The sequence below is a fragment of the Phoenix dactylifera genome, chromosome 10 (assembly GCF_051530095.1).
Source record: "Phoenix dactylifera cultivar Ajwa chromosome 10, Ajwa_hap1_PhDact_Kaust_v1.1, whole genome shotgun sequence".
NCBI lineage: Eukaryota > Viridiplantae > Streptophyta > Magnoliopsida > Arecales > Arecaceae > Phoenix > Phoenix dactylifera.
This window is the reverse complement of record NC_143199.1, coordinates 21,194,881-21,212,084: the sequence shown is the minus strand read 5'-3', so window position 1 is coordinate 21,212,084 and position 17,204 is coordinate 21,194,881. Positions and strand designations below refer to the sequence as shown.

The 17,204-nt window shown below is 43.1% G+C and overlaps 1 protein-coding gene and 1 non-coding gene across 2 annotated transcripts in view; one reads left to right on the top strand and one right to left on the bottom strand.

The window, feature by feature from the left end:
- The window catches only part of LOC103708329 (mechanosensitive ion channel protein 10-like), an 11,257-nt gene extending 7,614 nt beyond the window's left edge, over window positions 1-3,643 (bottom strand). Inside the window, exon 1 of the mRNA XM_008793209.6 lies at window positions 1,159-3,643. Coding sequence (XP_008791431.4) covers window positions 1,159-2,438 — 1,280 coding nt within the window. The 5' untranslated portion in view covers window positions 2,439-3,643. The remainder of the gene's footprint in view (window positions 1-1,158) is intronic.
- Window positions 3,644-16,467: 12,824 nt separating this feature from the next.
- On the top strand, window positions 16,468-16,573 carry LOC120110037 (small nucleolar RNA R71). The gene has a single exon (XR_005510815.3). It is a non-coding gene; the product is annotated as a small nucleolar RNA R71 (small nucleolar RNA).
- The last annotated feature ends 631 nt before the right edge of the window (window positions 16,574-17,204 follow it).

Sequence of the window (17,204 nt, the reverse complement as noted above, 5' to 3'; positions counted from 1 at the left end):
AAGAAAGATAGGATGAAGAGTTGATAGTGCGGTTCTTAGTGTTTTAATCTTTAAGAGCTTTTACTACTGTAAGGAGGAGGTAGCATGTAGCTGTTAGCATGATTCTATGCTAATAGTTACAAATAAACGGGAGTAAAATAAAGCAACTAAAGTTAAAAAAAAAATAATGATCGATATAATGATAAATATAAAAATAAAGATAGATGATAGTTGGCTGAGTTTTTTTTTGGTTATATCTCATTATTTATATATAAAATTAAATATTTTTTTATTATATTTTGTTTCAGAGCAGCTACTTATACAATTAATTTTGATGTTAGGATTTTGGTGCAAACGATTTATTATATTCAAGCCGTTTGGTTGGCCATGAATGAGAAGAGAGGGACATGCTGCTCTGGTTTACATTATTACCATGTCGCCAAGTCATTGTCTTACCAGAAAAAAACTTTCTGAAAACCATTTGATAATCGATACGTCCAAATAAGACCCATTTATCACTTTTTTATATCAACCCAGACCCAGACTCACTCTACCAGGGTGAGAATATCACCGGGCACGGTCGCCCTCCAGTCCTGACTCCCATCGCATACGTGGCAGGCGACGGTTGACCACTCGCCGTGCGCCGTCGCACGGCATTATATTGGTACAGTATGATAATAGTCCGAGCCAACTATTAAATAGGTCAGCCAGAGGCACGCCCTCGGTTGAAAAAAGAGAGCTGCTTATAGTACTCAGGCTTATTATTTTTTAATTTTATTAAATATATATATATACCAAAAATTTATAAATTATCTATTTTAGCAAAAAAAATAATATCAAATAGGTCAAATCTAAATAAACAAATTTATATAAATTGATCCATCTATAATCTAAATCTATTTATGTCCAACCTAAATTTATTTAAAATCATTATTTATAAACCAAGTTAACGGATGGAATCATAAATTACCGTCTCTAAATAATCCTCAACAGCAGAGTTTCGTATCCATTTTGTGCCCTGTTAAAATTGGGGGGTTCCAAGGATAAAGTGAAGATGATATAGTACTAAAACTAGCAAGTATTATATTAGTTACGAGTTAGTATATTATATTAACTAGTATTATCATAAGGCGTAGTAGCTCGTAGCGTGCAACCAATCAAGAGCAGGTGGGGACGTACTTGTGGTGGGGCTTGGCGACGTTCTTGAAGATGCGCTCGGCCGAGACGCGGGCCTCCCGCTCGCTGGTGATCTCCGAGTCCGCGTCCGTCTCCCCGAAGCGGTCCACCGTCCGGTCCACCGTCCTCGAGAGCGTCGACAAGGAGAGCCCCGTCTTCATGATGTGACTCACCAGCCGCCTCACGCTGCGCCCGTTCGCCGCCGCCCGGCTCAGATCCCGGAGCTTCTTCATGTCTATCCTCCGCGACGACCCCCCCATCCTCGCCGGCATCGTCTTCGACCGCCCCATGATCATCCCAGCCACCGGCGATCGCCGCTTCAGCTTCTTCTTCCTCTTCTTCTCATTCTCCTCCTCTTTAGTGCGACTGGTGGTGTCAACATTATCTTCTTCAAGGGGTGGCCCGGAGAGGCTCTCGAGGATGTATTGGTGGAAGACGCTCTCCTTCATGCGGTCGAAGAAGGTGGCGACGTGGAAGGAGGAGGCGAGGACCTTGACGAGGAGGATCTTGAGGAGCCAGATGGTGGCGGCGACGAGGAAGGCGACGAGGGCGCGGGAGAAGCGGTAGAGGATGGGGGAGGTGTCCACCTTGGGGTCGAAGACGAGGTACCAGGAGAGGACGACGAGGGCCAGCCAGACGCAGCTGCGGACGCTCTTCCGAAGGCCGTACACGAAGTAGAGCACCTTCTCTTGGAGGAGGAAGTAGCGCTCGATGACGAACACCAGGGCCCACACCAGCCACCCGGAGACGAGGCGGCCGCACAGCACCACCAGGCCCATCAGGCACCACTTCCACTGTTTCAGACCCCAGAGCGTATGAAGCTTGAGGGAGGGGAGGGTGAGGCTGGAGACGAGGCAGGCGGTGATGGCGACGAAGGCGGACCACTCGAGCAGGGCCTGCCACCCGAACCACCACCGGCCGCTCTTCGGGAGAAATTTGTCGGAGATGGGCTGCTCCTCCTCTTCCTCCTCCTCGTCTTCTTCTTGATCGTCGGAGTCGGAGTCCGTGTCGTCGGATCTTTTGGGGATCTCGGACAGGGGCTGGTGCTCGGGCTTCAGAAGGGGAGGGTAGTTGAGTTCCACGAAGCGGGATTTGGGCTTCGAGACCGCGAGGCGGTTGAGGGTTGGCCGGGAGGGCTTCGACGGAGGGACCGCGGCGGCGGTGGCGGAGTTCGGATTCGAATTATGGTTTGGGGTTGGTTTCTCGCCGGAGAAGGGTTGGGGATCGGCGAGATCCGGGGACTGCATGATGAGGACTACTTGATCTTTCTCCAAGTTTTGCATTCCGAGTCTCTTCCGCGAGACAGAGGCAGGAGAACCGGAATCAAACAGTAGGCACTGACAGAGAGACGAATGCTGCAGCGAAATTGACAGAAATGCTAGCTCTGGCTTCTAGCCATCGAGAGGGCGGCTCAGTGGGACCGGAGAAAGAATACACCATGTGACAACGATACACGACCCGAACGTACCACCAAGACTTTGCCCTCATTCTTATGGAAGGTGACCAAGGAGCTGTTAGCAAGGTGAGGTATCCAGACCACTCCATTATATGAGGCTTGACCGGGCATTGAGGAGATTATTACTCATGTTATCCTCAGCTATCCCAGGGCAGTACATATTTGGGAGAGGTCGTCTGTTCCTCAACCACATACATTGCAGTCAGTGGAGGACCTATTGCATCATATACAAAATTCTATGAGGAGACCTAGCACTGTCGAGGAGGAGATCATGAGGGCATACCTAGCCTATCACGTATAGTTGGACAAAAATGCGCACCTCTTTGAGGGCAGTGGGTCGGCTCCAAGGACGGTGGTGGATAGAGATTTTCGGAATTCTATAGAGATCACCACGGCAACCGCGTCGAGATCCTCTAAAATGGCCAAGGACATCTGGGGTACCCGTTTCGCTGTCACAGCATTCAGATTTGCCCTTTTTTTTTCTGAGTGCCCCGATCCTTTGGTAATCTCAAAGTTAATTTCAGTGGCGGTAGATCGGCGGATGGAGTTTATAGAGGAGTAGGATTTCTGATCAGAGCTTACCAGGGTAGGCTGATTGTGACGGGAGGCCGACGCACCTCTGGTTTGACCGCCATTGAGGTGGAGCTGCGGGCAACCTGAGAGGAGAGTATATGGTGCAGATGGGGTATACCTTGAGGGTAATTCCTCTACGGTGATTGACTAGATATCAGGAGTGGATAGATTTGGAGGTGGCCACCCGCTAATTCGGGAGACTTGCAGACTGATTAGGGAGATAGATTATTTTCATGCAGCACATGTGTATCGGAAGGCGAACAGAGCTGCCGATTGAGTTGCCTCCTTCATGACTCGGCATGCATTCTGGAGAAGTTATCTGGATTAGGGATCCTGATGTCCCTTATAATTTGTTTTATTTTCTTTCTATTGATGTACTTGGCTGTACTCACTTAAGAGTTATATGAAAAGCCACTTTTACCCAAGAAAAAATAAGACTTTGCCCTTCACAACCTGTTCACCGCATGGAAATTAGTGCAGTGTACATGATCTAGTGTAAAAAATTAATCCGTCCAACCGAGTTTGCTTTGATACTATTCGTAACAATCTACGATCTTATCCAAAAAAGATAGCTAAAAGATATTTTTTGAATTTCTTGGTCTTGTATAAGTACCCAAATTTTTTTCGACATATACGCCCTTACGAGTCTCACAATTGAACTTCAAAATTAATCCACGATGCATGCCAAGTCATTCATTGGTGTCTTCAAAGTAACCTTTAATTTGTATGAATCTCTTTTGAGTAGTCAAATAATAACATGTTACTGAATCTAATAGTGCGGTTTAGTTAATATAAAAATCACTATCCTATTGGCTTCGAATATAAAAATATGAATTTTTTGAATATGAATATAGATGCAGATTTTAATTATGTTTCCGGAGTCAGATTTGGATATTCGAATAGTTGGTTTTTCTGCATTTCGGATTTGCATCTTTTTGGGATTTAGATATACAATATGCCTTTTTAGGTTCAAATATCCAAATATTTAACATTAGTTTAAAAATTGTTTAAACTATACATACGAGCTTGTTTATTATCGACATGGATGGTTATATATTTTTATGATCGTTTTTTTTTTAATATATAAATTCTTCATGTAAGATAATTCCCATTATCTTACTCTTGAAAACTGCCAATGTGTTCCAATTATATAATGTAATATGATCATTTATCGTTTGTTAGATATATTATTCGTATCAAATTTTAGTCACGAATCCAATTTATACTCGGAGTAGTATGCAATTTATATCTATTTTGGTTTAAAATAAATATAAATACAATTTATAAAGTATGAATATAGATATGAATAAATTAATGCCCAATCTAAATTTGATCCATTTTTAACCTTACGTGCCATCAAGGATTTGAACTTTAAACCTCCCTAAATATCAAACCTTTAGGAATTAGGGGAGGGAGTTTTGTGCCGTGCAATTCTAAGGTAGCACTTTGCTCCAAGATAAAATTTAGAGTTTGGAGAAATAATATTTATTCCATGGAATATGGAATTTGGATGTTTGGATGGACGGATAAATTGATGGATTATTCCGTTACAATAGTATCTGATTGGATGGGTAACTTGAAGGAGTAAATGTTATTTTTTTATTGTTTAATAGAATTGCCCTTATAATAGTTATAAAAAAAATGACTAAGTAGAGCAGTACCACCTTGCCACTTACCTACCCTCCACTACACGATTTCTCGTGTTGGCGCTGTGCAGAAGCATGTGGTTCCCTGATATCCGCTAACCTAGGGCGTCCCCTAGGGCGTCAGGCCGCGTGGGGAAAGAAGGAAGAAGAGATAGAGAATCACAATCACAAACTAGAATTTTCGTGGAGAAGAAGAGGAAGAGAAGAGAGAACGTGGGAGAAAGTTTTCTGGCGGCTCTTATTTCTCCAGAAAATAATACAAGTGATAATCCTAAAACTGATTACATCAAGCCTTTATATAGGCTATCAATTTTAGTCTAATCCCAAGCCAACTCAATCTCCCCCTAAGCCACATTAGAAAGTACTCAACCCAAGTCCATGACTTACATGCTCTCTCCCCTTGAGTCTAAACCTAGCCCAAGAATGACTTAGACCCTTAGGAACATAATCATGAAGTCCCTAAGCTAGTCAAAGACCAAAAATTTCTGTCATTGACTGAATGGCACGCCTGGCACGGTGTTGGAGTCGACCCCTGCAGATCAGAGGTCGACCCCAATACTTCAGGGGTCGACCCCTAATAGACAGGGGTCGACCCCTCCTTCACTAGGGTCGACCCCTTCCTGAGACGACAGAAAACAGCTCTCTGTTGTCTCCCTATGACTTTCTGGGGTCGACCCTTCCTTCACTGGGGTCGACCCCTGACTGTTAGGGGTCGACCCCTGACTGTTAGGGGTCGACCCCACCTGAGACCGACAGAAAAGTGCTCTCTGTCGTCTTCCTGTGACTTCTTGGGGTCGACCCTTCCTTCACTGGGGTCAACCCCAGCTCTTCATGGGTCGACCCCAGCTTTCCATGAGTCGACCCCAGCCTTGCAGAAACTGAATTTTGAGCTGATTTTTCTTTGGATGCGCCACACATGAGCCTACAATCTCCACCTTGGCGCTCCAAAGCCTTTGCAAGCTTCTCCTGGTCCATCAATCCCATCAGCGTCACACACCTAAGGAAGCCATCCCTTGGAAGAGTCTTGGTCAGGGCATCTGCCAGGTTCTCCTTCGTATGAACTTTGGCTAGCTCCACTTCACGTTCTTCCACCAACTCTCTAATTCTGTGGTACCTGATGTCAATATGTTTGGTCCTCACATGATAGACCGAGTTCTGAACCAAACATAATGCACTCTGGCTATCATAATGCACCCTGACAGCCTCCTGTGCAAATCCCATTTCCAACGCCAATCCTTTCAATCATTGAGCTTCCTTGGCAGCTTCTGTGATACCAATATACTACGCTTCTGTTGTAGACAATGCCGTGATTGGTTGCACGCTTGATCTCCATGACACTGGACCTCCGTTCAAACAAAACACATAACCTGTGGTAGAACGACGTGTGTCCATGTCTCCTCCGTAATCAGCATCCACAAAACCAATCATCCGGCTCTGGTTCTCCTTGGTCATGTTGGAATTCTTCTCCTTGCTACCTTCCTGTCCATAGCAAATACCAACTCCAACTGTGCCCACCAAGTATCTGAAAACACCTTTCAGTGCTCTCCAATGCTCTTTGCCAGGGTTAGCCATGAACCGCTGACTTGGCTAACTGCATGTGCAAGATCTGGTCTACAACAGACCATGGCATACATCAAACTTCCAACTCTTGAAGCATATGAAATGCTCTTCATCTCCTCAGCTTCCACCTCAGTCTGTGGTAACATTATCTTCGAAAGACTGACATGACCGGCTATTGTAATGCCGCCGATTTTGCTCCATCCATGCCATATCTCCGCAATACCTTTCTGATGTAACCTTCCTGAGATAAATGCAGCACCTTCTTGGTTCTATTCCTGAGAATCTCCATGCCTAGAATCTTCGTGGCTGGACCCAAATCCTTCATCTCAAATTTTCGAGATAAGGCTACCTTTAAGTCTTCCACAATTCCTCTACTCTTGCAAGCAATCAGCATGTCATCTACATACAAGAGTAGATATAATCTAGACTCATCCTCAAGAGTCTTCACATAGACACAAGGGTCATACTCACATCTGGTCATGCCAATGCTCCTCACATATGTGTCGAACCGCAAGTACCACTGCCTTCATGATTGCTTCAACCTATAGAGTGATCTCTGCAGCAAACAGACCTTTCCTTCTGACCCTGGCTCACCAAACACCTTTGGCTGCTCCATATAAATCTTCTCCTCCAAATTCCCATGGAGGAAGGCTGTTTTAACATCCATTTGCTCCAACTCCAAATCCTGGATGGCAACAATACTCAACAGCATCCGAATAGAAGTATGTCGAACAACTGGGGAGAATACTTCATTATAATCAATGCCCTCCTTCTGGGAGTATCCCTTAGCCACTAACCTGGCCTTGTATCTGATGCCTTCTTTATTTGAAAGTCCTTCCTTGTATTGGAACACCCACTTGCATCCAATAGGCTTCTTTCCACTTGGCAACTGCACCAACCGCCAAGTTTGATTTTTCTGAAGAGACTGCATCTCCTCTGCCATAGCTTGGACCCACCTATCGCTATCCTAGCATGCCAATGCCTCCTCATAGGTCTCCGGGTCTCCATTCACAGCAACCAATGCATAAGACATGATTTCGCCAAAACCATACCTCTCCGGCTACCTCATAATCCGTTTAGGCTTGTGCAGTGCGACTCCGATGCTTCTGCTGGGATCTTGTTCCTCCCTTTGCACATCTCGTTTCCGAGTTAGCATCTCGCTCCTCTCCACATGTGGAGGCACCTCTGACTGGTGCTCCACCTAAATTTCATGTCTTTCTAGTGCACCTGCAAAAGGTAAAACTGAATAAAAAGTTAGCTGTCCAACCCTATCCGGCTGGTTCTCCCCCCGCTCTTCTTTCACCCTTTGCATCTTTAGGACTGAATTCTCATCAAAGACCACATCCCTACTGATAGTAGTCTTCTTCTCCAAGGGATCCCACAGCCGATAACCCTTGACTCCACGCGGATATCCTATGAACACCATCTTTCGTGACTTGGCATCCAACTTGCTCCGCTCATTGGGATCAATGTGCACAAATGCCGTGCACCCAAATACTCTAAGATGGACAACCTCTACCTTCTTTTCAGACCATAGCTCCTCTGAAATCCTCTCATCTAGCTTTGTATGAGGAGATCGATTCACCAAGTAGCAGGCTGTGTCTACTGTGTCCACCCAAAACACCTTGGGAAGCCCTGCCTGCATTCTCATACATCTAGCTTTCTCCATGAGAGTCCTGTTCATCCTTTCGGCCACACCATTCTGTTGAGGAGTCTTCCTCACTGAAAATTGCCTCTTGATCCGACAATCTTCGCAAAATTTCAGAAACTCCTTACTTGTGAATTCGCCACCATTATCGGACCGTACACACTTCACACAGCATTCCTTCTCTTTCTCTACCTCTGCCCTCCAGGCTTTGAACTTAGAGAAGACCTCTGACTTTTTCCTCAAGAAGTACACCCAAACTCTTCTTGAAAAGTCATCAATAAGGGTTAAAAAATATTTTGCCTCATTCCTGGCTGTGACCGTGGCCGGTCCCCAAATATCCGTGTGCACTAGCTCCAGGGGACCACCGCTGCGTGTAGTACTGGTAGAAAACTTCACCCTATGTTGCTTCCCTAACTGGCAAGGCTCACACACCTCTAGAACTCCTCCATCCAGATCTGATATCAGTCCATCTTTGCTCAGCATCTTCATACCACGATCTCCCATGTGGCCCATGTAGTAATGCCACAAACGATATGCTTCCTGCAGACCCTATGCCACTGCTACTGTTTCGGATCACCTACACACCACGGACCCTTTCATCGTGTACAAATTATTCTCCAACCTCCTCCCCTTCATCACAACTATGGCTCCTGTGGATATATTCAAAATACCACTCCTGGAACGGCAACTAAAGCTTTAATCGTTCTTCTCCAAGTAGCCAAGTGACACTAGATTCTTTTTCAGATCCAAGACATGCTTTACATTGGTAAGAGTCCGCACCATCCCATTAGACATCCTCACCTTGATGGTCCCAATGCCGGCCACCTTGCAAGGATGATCATCTCCTAATGTCACACTCCCCTCATCGATTTTGGTGTATGGAGCAAATCAAGACCGATTTGGTGTGTAGTGATGAGAGCAGGCTGAATCCATTGTCCAGATATCCGTGTTGTTCCTGTGATCATCCGAAACTACCAAAAGGTCATCCTCCACCTTGAGATCAGCCACGACACTGACTGAATCTTTGCCATTCTTCTCTCCTTGAAGCTTCTTCCAAAGCGGACAATCCGCTTCAAGTGTCCTGCTTTATTGCACTTGTAGCATCTGAACTCTTTCTTGCCTTTCTTGGACTTTGATCGTCCCCTTTGCTTGCTCCGTTCCTTCCCTCTCCCAGGCCTCTCTCCGACAGTAAGACTTTCCTGAGGAACTCCATCCTTTGTCAATCTTTCTCTTTGCTCATTGGACCTTAGCACAGAAATTATGTTTTCATAATTCAGCGTCTCCTTCCTATACAACAAAGTAGTAACCAAAGGATCATAAGAACTTGGCAGCGAGCAAACCAAGAGTAGAGATCTATCCTCCTCTTCCATCTTCACCCCAAGGGTCTGCAAGTCATTGCAAATCTGGTCAAACCTCTGAATATGAAGAACAATATCTCCACCTTCATGCATCCAAAGGCTGTACAATTGTTTCTTCAACATCAATTTGTTGCACATATTCTTCCCTATATACATGGTATGCAACTTTGTCCATAATCCCTTGGGTGTCTTCTCCTCTAGGATGCTGTACAAGGCTGAATCTGCCAAGCATCCTCTGATGGCAGCGCAAGCCCTTTTCTCCAAAAAAAACCATTCCTTATCTGTCATACCCTCCAGCCTGTCCTCCAAGGCCGAATCCAGATAGTTCTACACCAAGAGATCCTCCACCCGGACCTTCCACATAGAGAAGTTTTTCTTTCCATTAAACTTCTCAAACTCCACCTTCATGTTATTGTTCATGGTTGGCCAGACCACAATCACAAATAAACACAAATCTGATTTGAAAAATCACCTTGAAGGGAGATAAGCGGACTGCTTTTTTCTTGATGTCTTTCCTTCGTTTCTTCTTTCCTACGCCAAAACCTTGCTCTGATACCAAATGTTGGCGCTGTGCGGAAGCGTGTGGATTCCTGATATCCGCTAACCTAGGGCGTCAAGCCGCGTGGGGAAAGAAAGAAGAAGAGATAGAGAATCACAATCACAAACTAGGATTTTCGTGGAGAAGAAGAGGAAGAGAAGAGAGAACGTGGAAGAAAGTTTTCAGGCGGCTCTTATTTCTCCAGAAAATAATACAAGTGATAACCCTAAAACTGATTACATCAAGCTTTTATATAGGCTCTCAATTTTAGTCTAATCCCAAGCCAACTCAATCTCCCCCTAAGCCACATTAGAAAGCACTCAACCCAAGTCCATGACTTACATGCTCTCTTTCCTTGAGTCTAAACCTAGCCCAAGAATGACTTAGTCCCTTAGGAACATAAATCATGAAGTTCCTAAACCAGTCAAAGACCAAAAATTTTCGTCATTGACTGAATGGCACGCCTGGCACGGCGTTGGAGTCGACCCCTGCAGATCAGGGGTCGACCCCAATACTTTAGGGGTCGATCCCTCACAGACTAGGGGTCGACCCCTTCCTGAGACGACAGAAAATAGCTCTCTGTCGTCTCCCTATTACTCCTGGGGTCGACCCTTCTTTCATTGGGGTCGACCCCAGGGGTTGACTCCTGACTGTTAGGGGTCGACCCCACCTGAGACTGACAGAGAAGTACTCTCTGTCGTCTCCCTGTGACTTCTTGGGGTCGACCCTTCCTTCACTGGGGTCAACCCCAGCTCTTCATGGGTCGACCCCAGCTTTCCATGAGTCGACCCCAGCCTTACAAAAACTGAATTTTGAGCTGGTTTTCCTTTGGATGCACCACACATGAGCCTACATCTCGATCTCTCCCACCAGGTCCATCTGCTTTGAACAAATTTTATCGAAGTACATTAGAAAATGTAAAGTTTCCTGATTTTATGATAGAAATAACACCCAACATCTGCAAAGAAAATTATGCATTTAACATGCCATAATACTTGAACACAAATTATGACCTAGATACAAATGAATGTTAGCCTACCACATAACATGTGTTGTTTATGTGACAGGCTACATGATCGGTTATTTCAATTTCAAAAATAAACTACGCAATAGCACGTATCCTGTAGGATAGTGATTACGGGTGTCGGTCCACAGGGATTGGAGACAAGTTATTTTTCCTAATTAAATAATTACTTCAAAGGGGATAAGCTAGAGTAAATGCTAAAAACTAAGAATTAATATGGGTGTAGTAGTATGAATTATCTATGGAGAGAGGTGTTTAGGGCTAGATTCCACCGATAGATTTATATCCGTGACGCTTTTCAATGATTGAGTTGTATGTAAGACTTGATTGCTCCCGACTACAAGCCAAAGCAATCACGAAAGAAAATTATAACTAATTACCAGCATGAATCATCTAAGTCTAGCACAAACCATCTACTCTAACGATAAGCATGACCTGTCTAACCTAGCATGATGCATCTGATCATTAAGTCATTAAACATGAAATTGATGTCACATGAATATCTCCTCCAAACCACAGATGTTGGATTCGATGAAATAGATCAATCTATGTAAAATATTTTATGCAAGATAAATGATTCACATAAATTGGATAAATCATAAGATCAATTGATAAATTCTTCATCATGCAACCATCTTACAATACAAACTCAAATCAATAAAAATGAAACAAATACTCCTCTATGGCTTCATCAAACCCCTAAACCGAGGCTTAGCTGCTCATGGTGGCCGGAAGTCCTCCCATCTTCATAAAAAATTGCTCTTCACTCCCTTCCGCTCCCAGCCTCTCTCTCTTCTCTCTTTTTTTTTATTTTATTTCTTCATCTCCCTCTCGGCTTTCTTCTTCTTTTCACTGAAACAGGGGGTCTCCCCTGTTTTTCTGTTGAATCGAGCCCCCCCCCCTCTCCTCTGCCGTCCTCCCATTTATATAGCTTGCCAAAGCCTTGAAGCCGGCGAAGGATCAAAACGGTCGCGGGATCAATGGGCGCTTGATTTTCTTCTTCTCGGAAAACAGGATCATGGCTTGATCGTTGGGAGGAATGCACGGATGGTGGGATGGATCGCTTGCGGAAGGAAGGAGGCGCTTCACGAGCAGCTAGGATGGAGTGCTAATCCGAAAGCTTTGGAAGAGGAGGAGACGTGGATCCGGGCGCTGGGAGGAGCCGATCACGGGAGGATGCCATTCACGGATGCGGTGCCGGCTTGGAGGCGGAACGTGGGGTCGCGGGCTGTCCGGACGCGGAGGCTGCAGTAACGGGATCGATCGTGGAAGGAAGGAGGCGCGCGTGGAGGCGGAGGAGCTGCAGATCCGGAAGGGGGAAGAATGAATGCACGGAACGGCTGAGGGCTTCACGGCTTGATCGGGTGCTGGGAGATCGCTGGAAAGTTGAAGCTCGGACGCGGCGTCGGAGGCTGATCCGGCTGGAAGCTGGGAGGAATCGTGGAGGAGGCGTGATCACGGGATTACAGATTGGAGCAGGGATGCTGCGGGATGGGCTTGGGGTCTCTCGTCATCGCACGGAATGTGGCGTGCGTGAAGAACGGGATCACGGGAAGGCTGTGTTCACGCCTCGTTGAACTGAATATGGGTCATGTACCCGTTTCTGCAATGGAATTGGATTTGGAGGAAGGTCTGGACTCTCGGAGATACCAAGTTCCATCCAATTAGTCATATGAATAAAATAATGTGATATGAAATTTGGCTTGTAGACGGACGGACTAAGTTCGTCACGGGTCATCTATTCTGACTAGAGGTCAGTTGCAAGTCTTTCAAGTCATGGGTCACCCAGCACCTTATAGTTATGACATGGCCAATTTAGATTTGCCCAAAATTATTTTCCAGAAACACAAAAGAGATGGACCCGATTCGGACCCGAACCCGACTCGGATCCGATTTGAAGTCAAATTTGTACTCAATGTGCATTTTATCTCTAATTTATACTAATCTATGTTAAACCTAAATATAATATTAATCCAGTGAATTTATCATTATCGGTTAACAATAACACTAATTTTAGTAATATGTAGGTCGCACTTTTGTGCTCTCATCACTTACCATAATTTAAATTTATTTCAATGATTATTCGATTTCATGGTAAAACAAGTAGTTTTCCATTTAAGAACATTGATAAGTGCTGGAAAAAGAATATTAAATTATAGATTAATCAGCACTTATCACACCCCCAAACCTATGTTTTGCTAGTCCTCGAGCAAAATAAAATTAGAAAAGAAAAACTCTAACTCACTTTCGCAGGCATCGCGATTGCATTTACCATATGCAACATGGCTTTAAACCCCTAGGTTACCCTAGTGGACGAGTTTTAGTCTCGTGACAGTTTTCAGTGAAGATACCCACAAACTTCAATAAATTATTTTTTTATTATTATTTATTATTATTATATTTTTTTTATTTTTTATTTTTTTATTATTTTTTTATTAGATCGATTGATCTATGAAGTGAAAATCGAATTCCAAATGCATACTAGCTAAGATTTTCAAAAACTCTCTTTTATTATTATTATTATTATCTAAGATACATAAATGATAAGAATTTCAAAGCACACACGGTTTTATTTACTAAGTCAGCCCAAATTCTAGGTTAGTATGCAATCTAAGTTAAAGTCATTAAGTTTCCATTTAGGGAGTTGTAAGACTTATTTATACTGGAGTGCTCGGTGAAATCTGGACCGTACACAAGCTAAGGGTTCGGATCTCCAAAATATTGTTAATACTAGTAGTTTCCAAGGATTGGTCGAAAAGACCTACTCACTGATTCAAAATCATCTTATCTGCAGGATTTCGAGAGTTGTGGATGTTTACTTTAGTACCTCACGGGCTTTATCTGTAATATTCCAGTTTACTCGAATTTTTACAACGACGGCTTTCACACTATTGTCTTTTTCAGTCAATACAACATTTTTTTTTTTTTTTAAGAAAGATATATAAATTGTGCACTTTTACTCTTGTGGTGATTTCTCCGTGTAACGAGCAATCAGTCGACAACTCTCACACCAGTTGGCATAAGGTGTCGGGCATCAAGACTCCCCTACGGACTTATGCTCGGAGTCCTCATCACAAGCCCACTTGATCTTTGACAATAGGTAGCCCTTTTCGATGTTCCTGACTAAATCCATTTTTATTGATGTTTTTTTTTTTTGGATTAGATAAGTATGATTCATCAGGGTCCAAGGTTGCTACCATACTCTCAACATAATGTCGAGCCTAGACCTTAGAAGAGTCGGCCAGTGTGTAGTGAAATTCCAAAGTATTAATTAGCTTACAACTCCCTAAGAGAGACTTAATAAAAAGAACTTAAATTTGTATTACTTCCCACTAGTCATTGGGCTTTTTAGATTTTATATACCTTGTGTGTTTATCATTCTCGCATAAATGTATATAAATTAGGATTTTTTTTTTAACAAAAACTTTTTTTTAATAACTTTTTTTATTATTTTATAAAAAATGAAAATAAACACATTTTTTAAAAAAATATTTTTATTTTTATTTTTTTATTTTTTTATTATTATTTTCTATTTTTTATTATTTTTTTATTTTTATTTATTTATTTATTTATTTTTTTATTTTTTTATTTTTATTTTATTTTTTTTTTTGGGGATGAAAATCAAGATGAATACCCCCAAACCTAAACCTAACATTGTCCTCAATGTTAAGAAATAATCTAAGAGAATTGGGTTACCTCCCAACAAGCGCTAAGTTTATTGTCTTCAGCCAGACATAGTGAGATAGTTTTTGCATCTCCTTCTATGAGGTCATCTATTTTGTCTATCATAAAACACTCAATTTCCTTTGCGGGTTGGTCGGCCGTATTGAACACATTTAATTTTACCTTCATATTCCCAAATGATATGTTCATTACCCCTGTTCTACAATTGATGCATGCATTGGCTGTTGCTAAAAAGGGCCGCCCAAAGATCACGGGGATTTGTTTATTAGGATTGGGCTCATATTCCATATCAAGGACAATGAAATCTACTGGAAAATAGAATTTGTCTACCTTGACAAGAACATCTTCAATTATCCCACGTGGTGTTTTTACAGATCGATCAGCCAATTGAAGGGATACCGAGGTTGGTTTTAACTCACCTAAACCAAGTTTCTCATAAACTGAATAAGGTAAAAGGTTGACACTTGCCCCTAGATCTAAGAGTGCTCGATCAATGAAATTATTTCCTAAGACACAGGAGATCGTGGGAGCACCAGGATCTTTGAATTTTGGAGGGGTGTTGTGTTGGAGAATAGAACTCACTTGCTCAGTTAGGAAGACCTTCTTAGACACATGTGTCCTAGATTTTTGCTTTTGTGTACAAAGGTCTTTGAGAAATTTGGCATAGGAGGGAACTTGTCTGATGGCATCAAGGAGTGGGAGGTTGATTTTAACTTGTTTGAAGACCTCTATCATCTCTTCTAATGAAGTTCCCTTTTTGCCAAATGGAGAGGGTGAAGTAAGAGCTTCAGGAAATGAGGCCTTTGGGATGTGAGTTTTGGCAGAAGATGGACTAGCTGAAGAAGAAGAAGAAGGTTTTAGATTTTCATTTGACACATTTCTATCCTCTTCTTCACCTTTCTTATTGTTGTCCTCCCCAATCTTATTGTCTATTATACGTCCACTCCTTAGGGTAGTTAAAGCATTGGCTTGTTCATGATGAATTTCATTTAATTGATTTTCTTGAGCCATGTATTGTCCCCTAGGATTACTTAGTGGTTGGCTTGGAAGCTTTCCTTCCTCTCGCTTGTTCAGTGCATTAGCTAGTTGCCCCATCTGGGATTCTAGCTTGGCGATTGATTGCGTGTGAGAGTGCACCAATAGTGTAATGGTTTCCAAACCTTGAAGGGCGTTCAACACTTTCTCCTCAAAGGCTGTGTTTCTTTGGGGTGGAGGAAGAATGTGTTGAAATTGAGTTGAGGGACGGTAGGGATGAATATTTTGTTGGGTTTGAAAATTCTGAGAATTTTGAAAATTTTGGGAATAGGGTTGGGCTGTGTTCGAAGCTTGCTGCTTCCAAGAAAAGTTTGGATGATTTCGCCATCCCGGGTTATATGTATTGGAAAATGGGTCATTACCCGGTCTGGGCTGTGTTTGAGCAGCATTGATGTGTTCTTGCACGAGTTCGGGATATTGGGGTGCTGAGGGGCACTCATGAATTGGATGCGATGGGCTAGAACAGATAGCACACACTTGTGCTTGGGAAGAGCTAACGACATGTCCTCCTATCATTAGTTGGTCAATCTTATGGGACAATGCATCTACCTTGCTAGACAGGTCCATAGAATGACTTATTTCACAAATGGCTCCTTTTCTTTAAAAATTCGGGGATGCTTGACGAGAACATGAAGCATGGTGGAGGGAGTTTTCATTAAGATTTTCAAATAGTTGCCATGCTTCATGCTCATTTCGAAGCATGAAAGTCCCCCCGCATGCAGCATCGATCATCTGACGGTTTCGTTCTGTCAATCCGTCATAAAAACTTTGCACTAGTTGCCACTTAGGTATTTGATGATGAGGGCATTTACGGATTAGGTCCCTAAATCTCTCCCAAGTTTCATGAAATTCTTCTCCCTCGGTTTAGGAGAAGCTTGTAATGGCACGTCTAAACTGGTTCGTTCTTCCTATGGGAAAGTATTTTTTAAGAAATTCTTGTTGCATTTGACCCCAGGAATGAATCGAATTGGCCTCTAAAGAATTCAGCCATTGCTTAGCTCTATCTTTAAGGGAGAAGGGGAATAATCTAAGTTTTAAAGCATCATCAGTGAAGTTTTGAATCTTGACAGTGGTGCAAATCTCAAGAAATTCATCTAGGTGTTTATATGGATCTTCATTGGTGAGCCCATAAAAAGATGGAAGCATTTGGATCACACTAGACTTTATTTCATATTGTACAGCTGCTACCTCAGGTAATCGAATGCAAGATGGGGAAGTGTAAATAGTGGGAGTAAAGTATTTCCTCAGGAGTTTGGGTTGTTCTTCAGCCATCTTAAGAGGTGGGGATGATCCTAATGTTTTGATCTTAGCTCGAATGTTCCTAAGGGTTCGTTCTATTTCAGGGTCGAAAGGTAATAGGTTTTGTACTCTAGAACGACTACCGTGCATACACTAGTACTCGATCAATCAAGCATGCAATAAAAGAGAAAAGCATATCAATCCTAGTCTTTGACCTAAAATCACTAGACAGCTCCTAACTTGTTTGAAGAGGGCACCTAAGCCTCCAATCCGGTCTAATGAACCGAG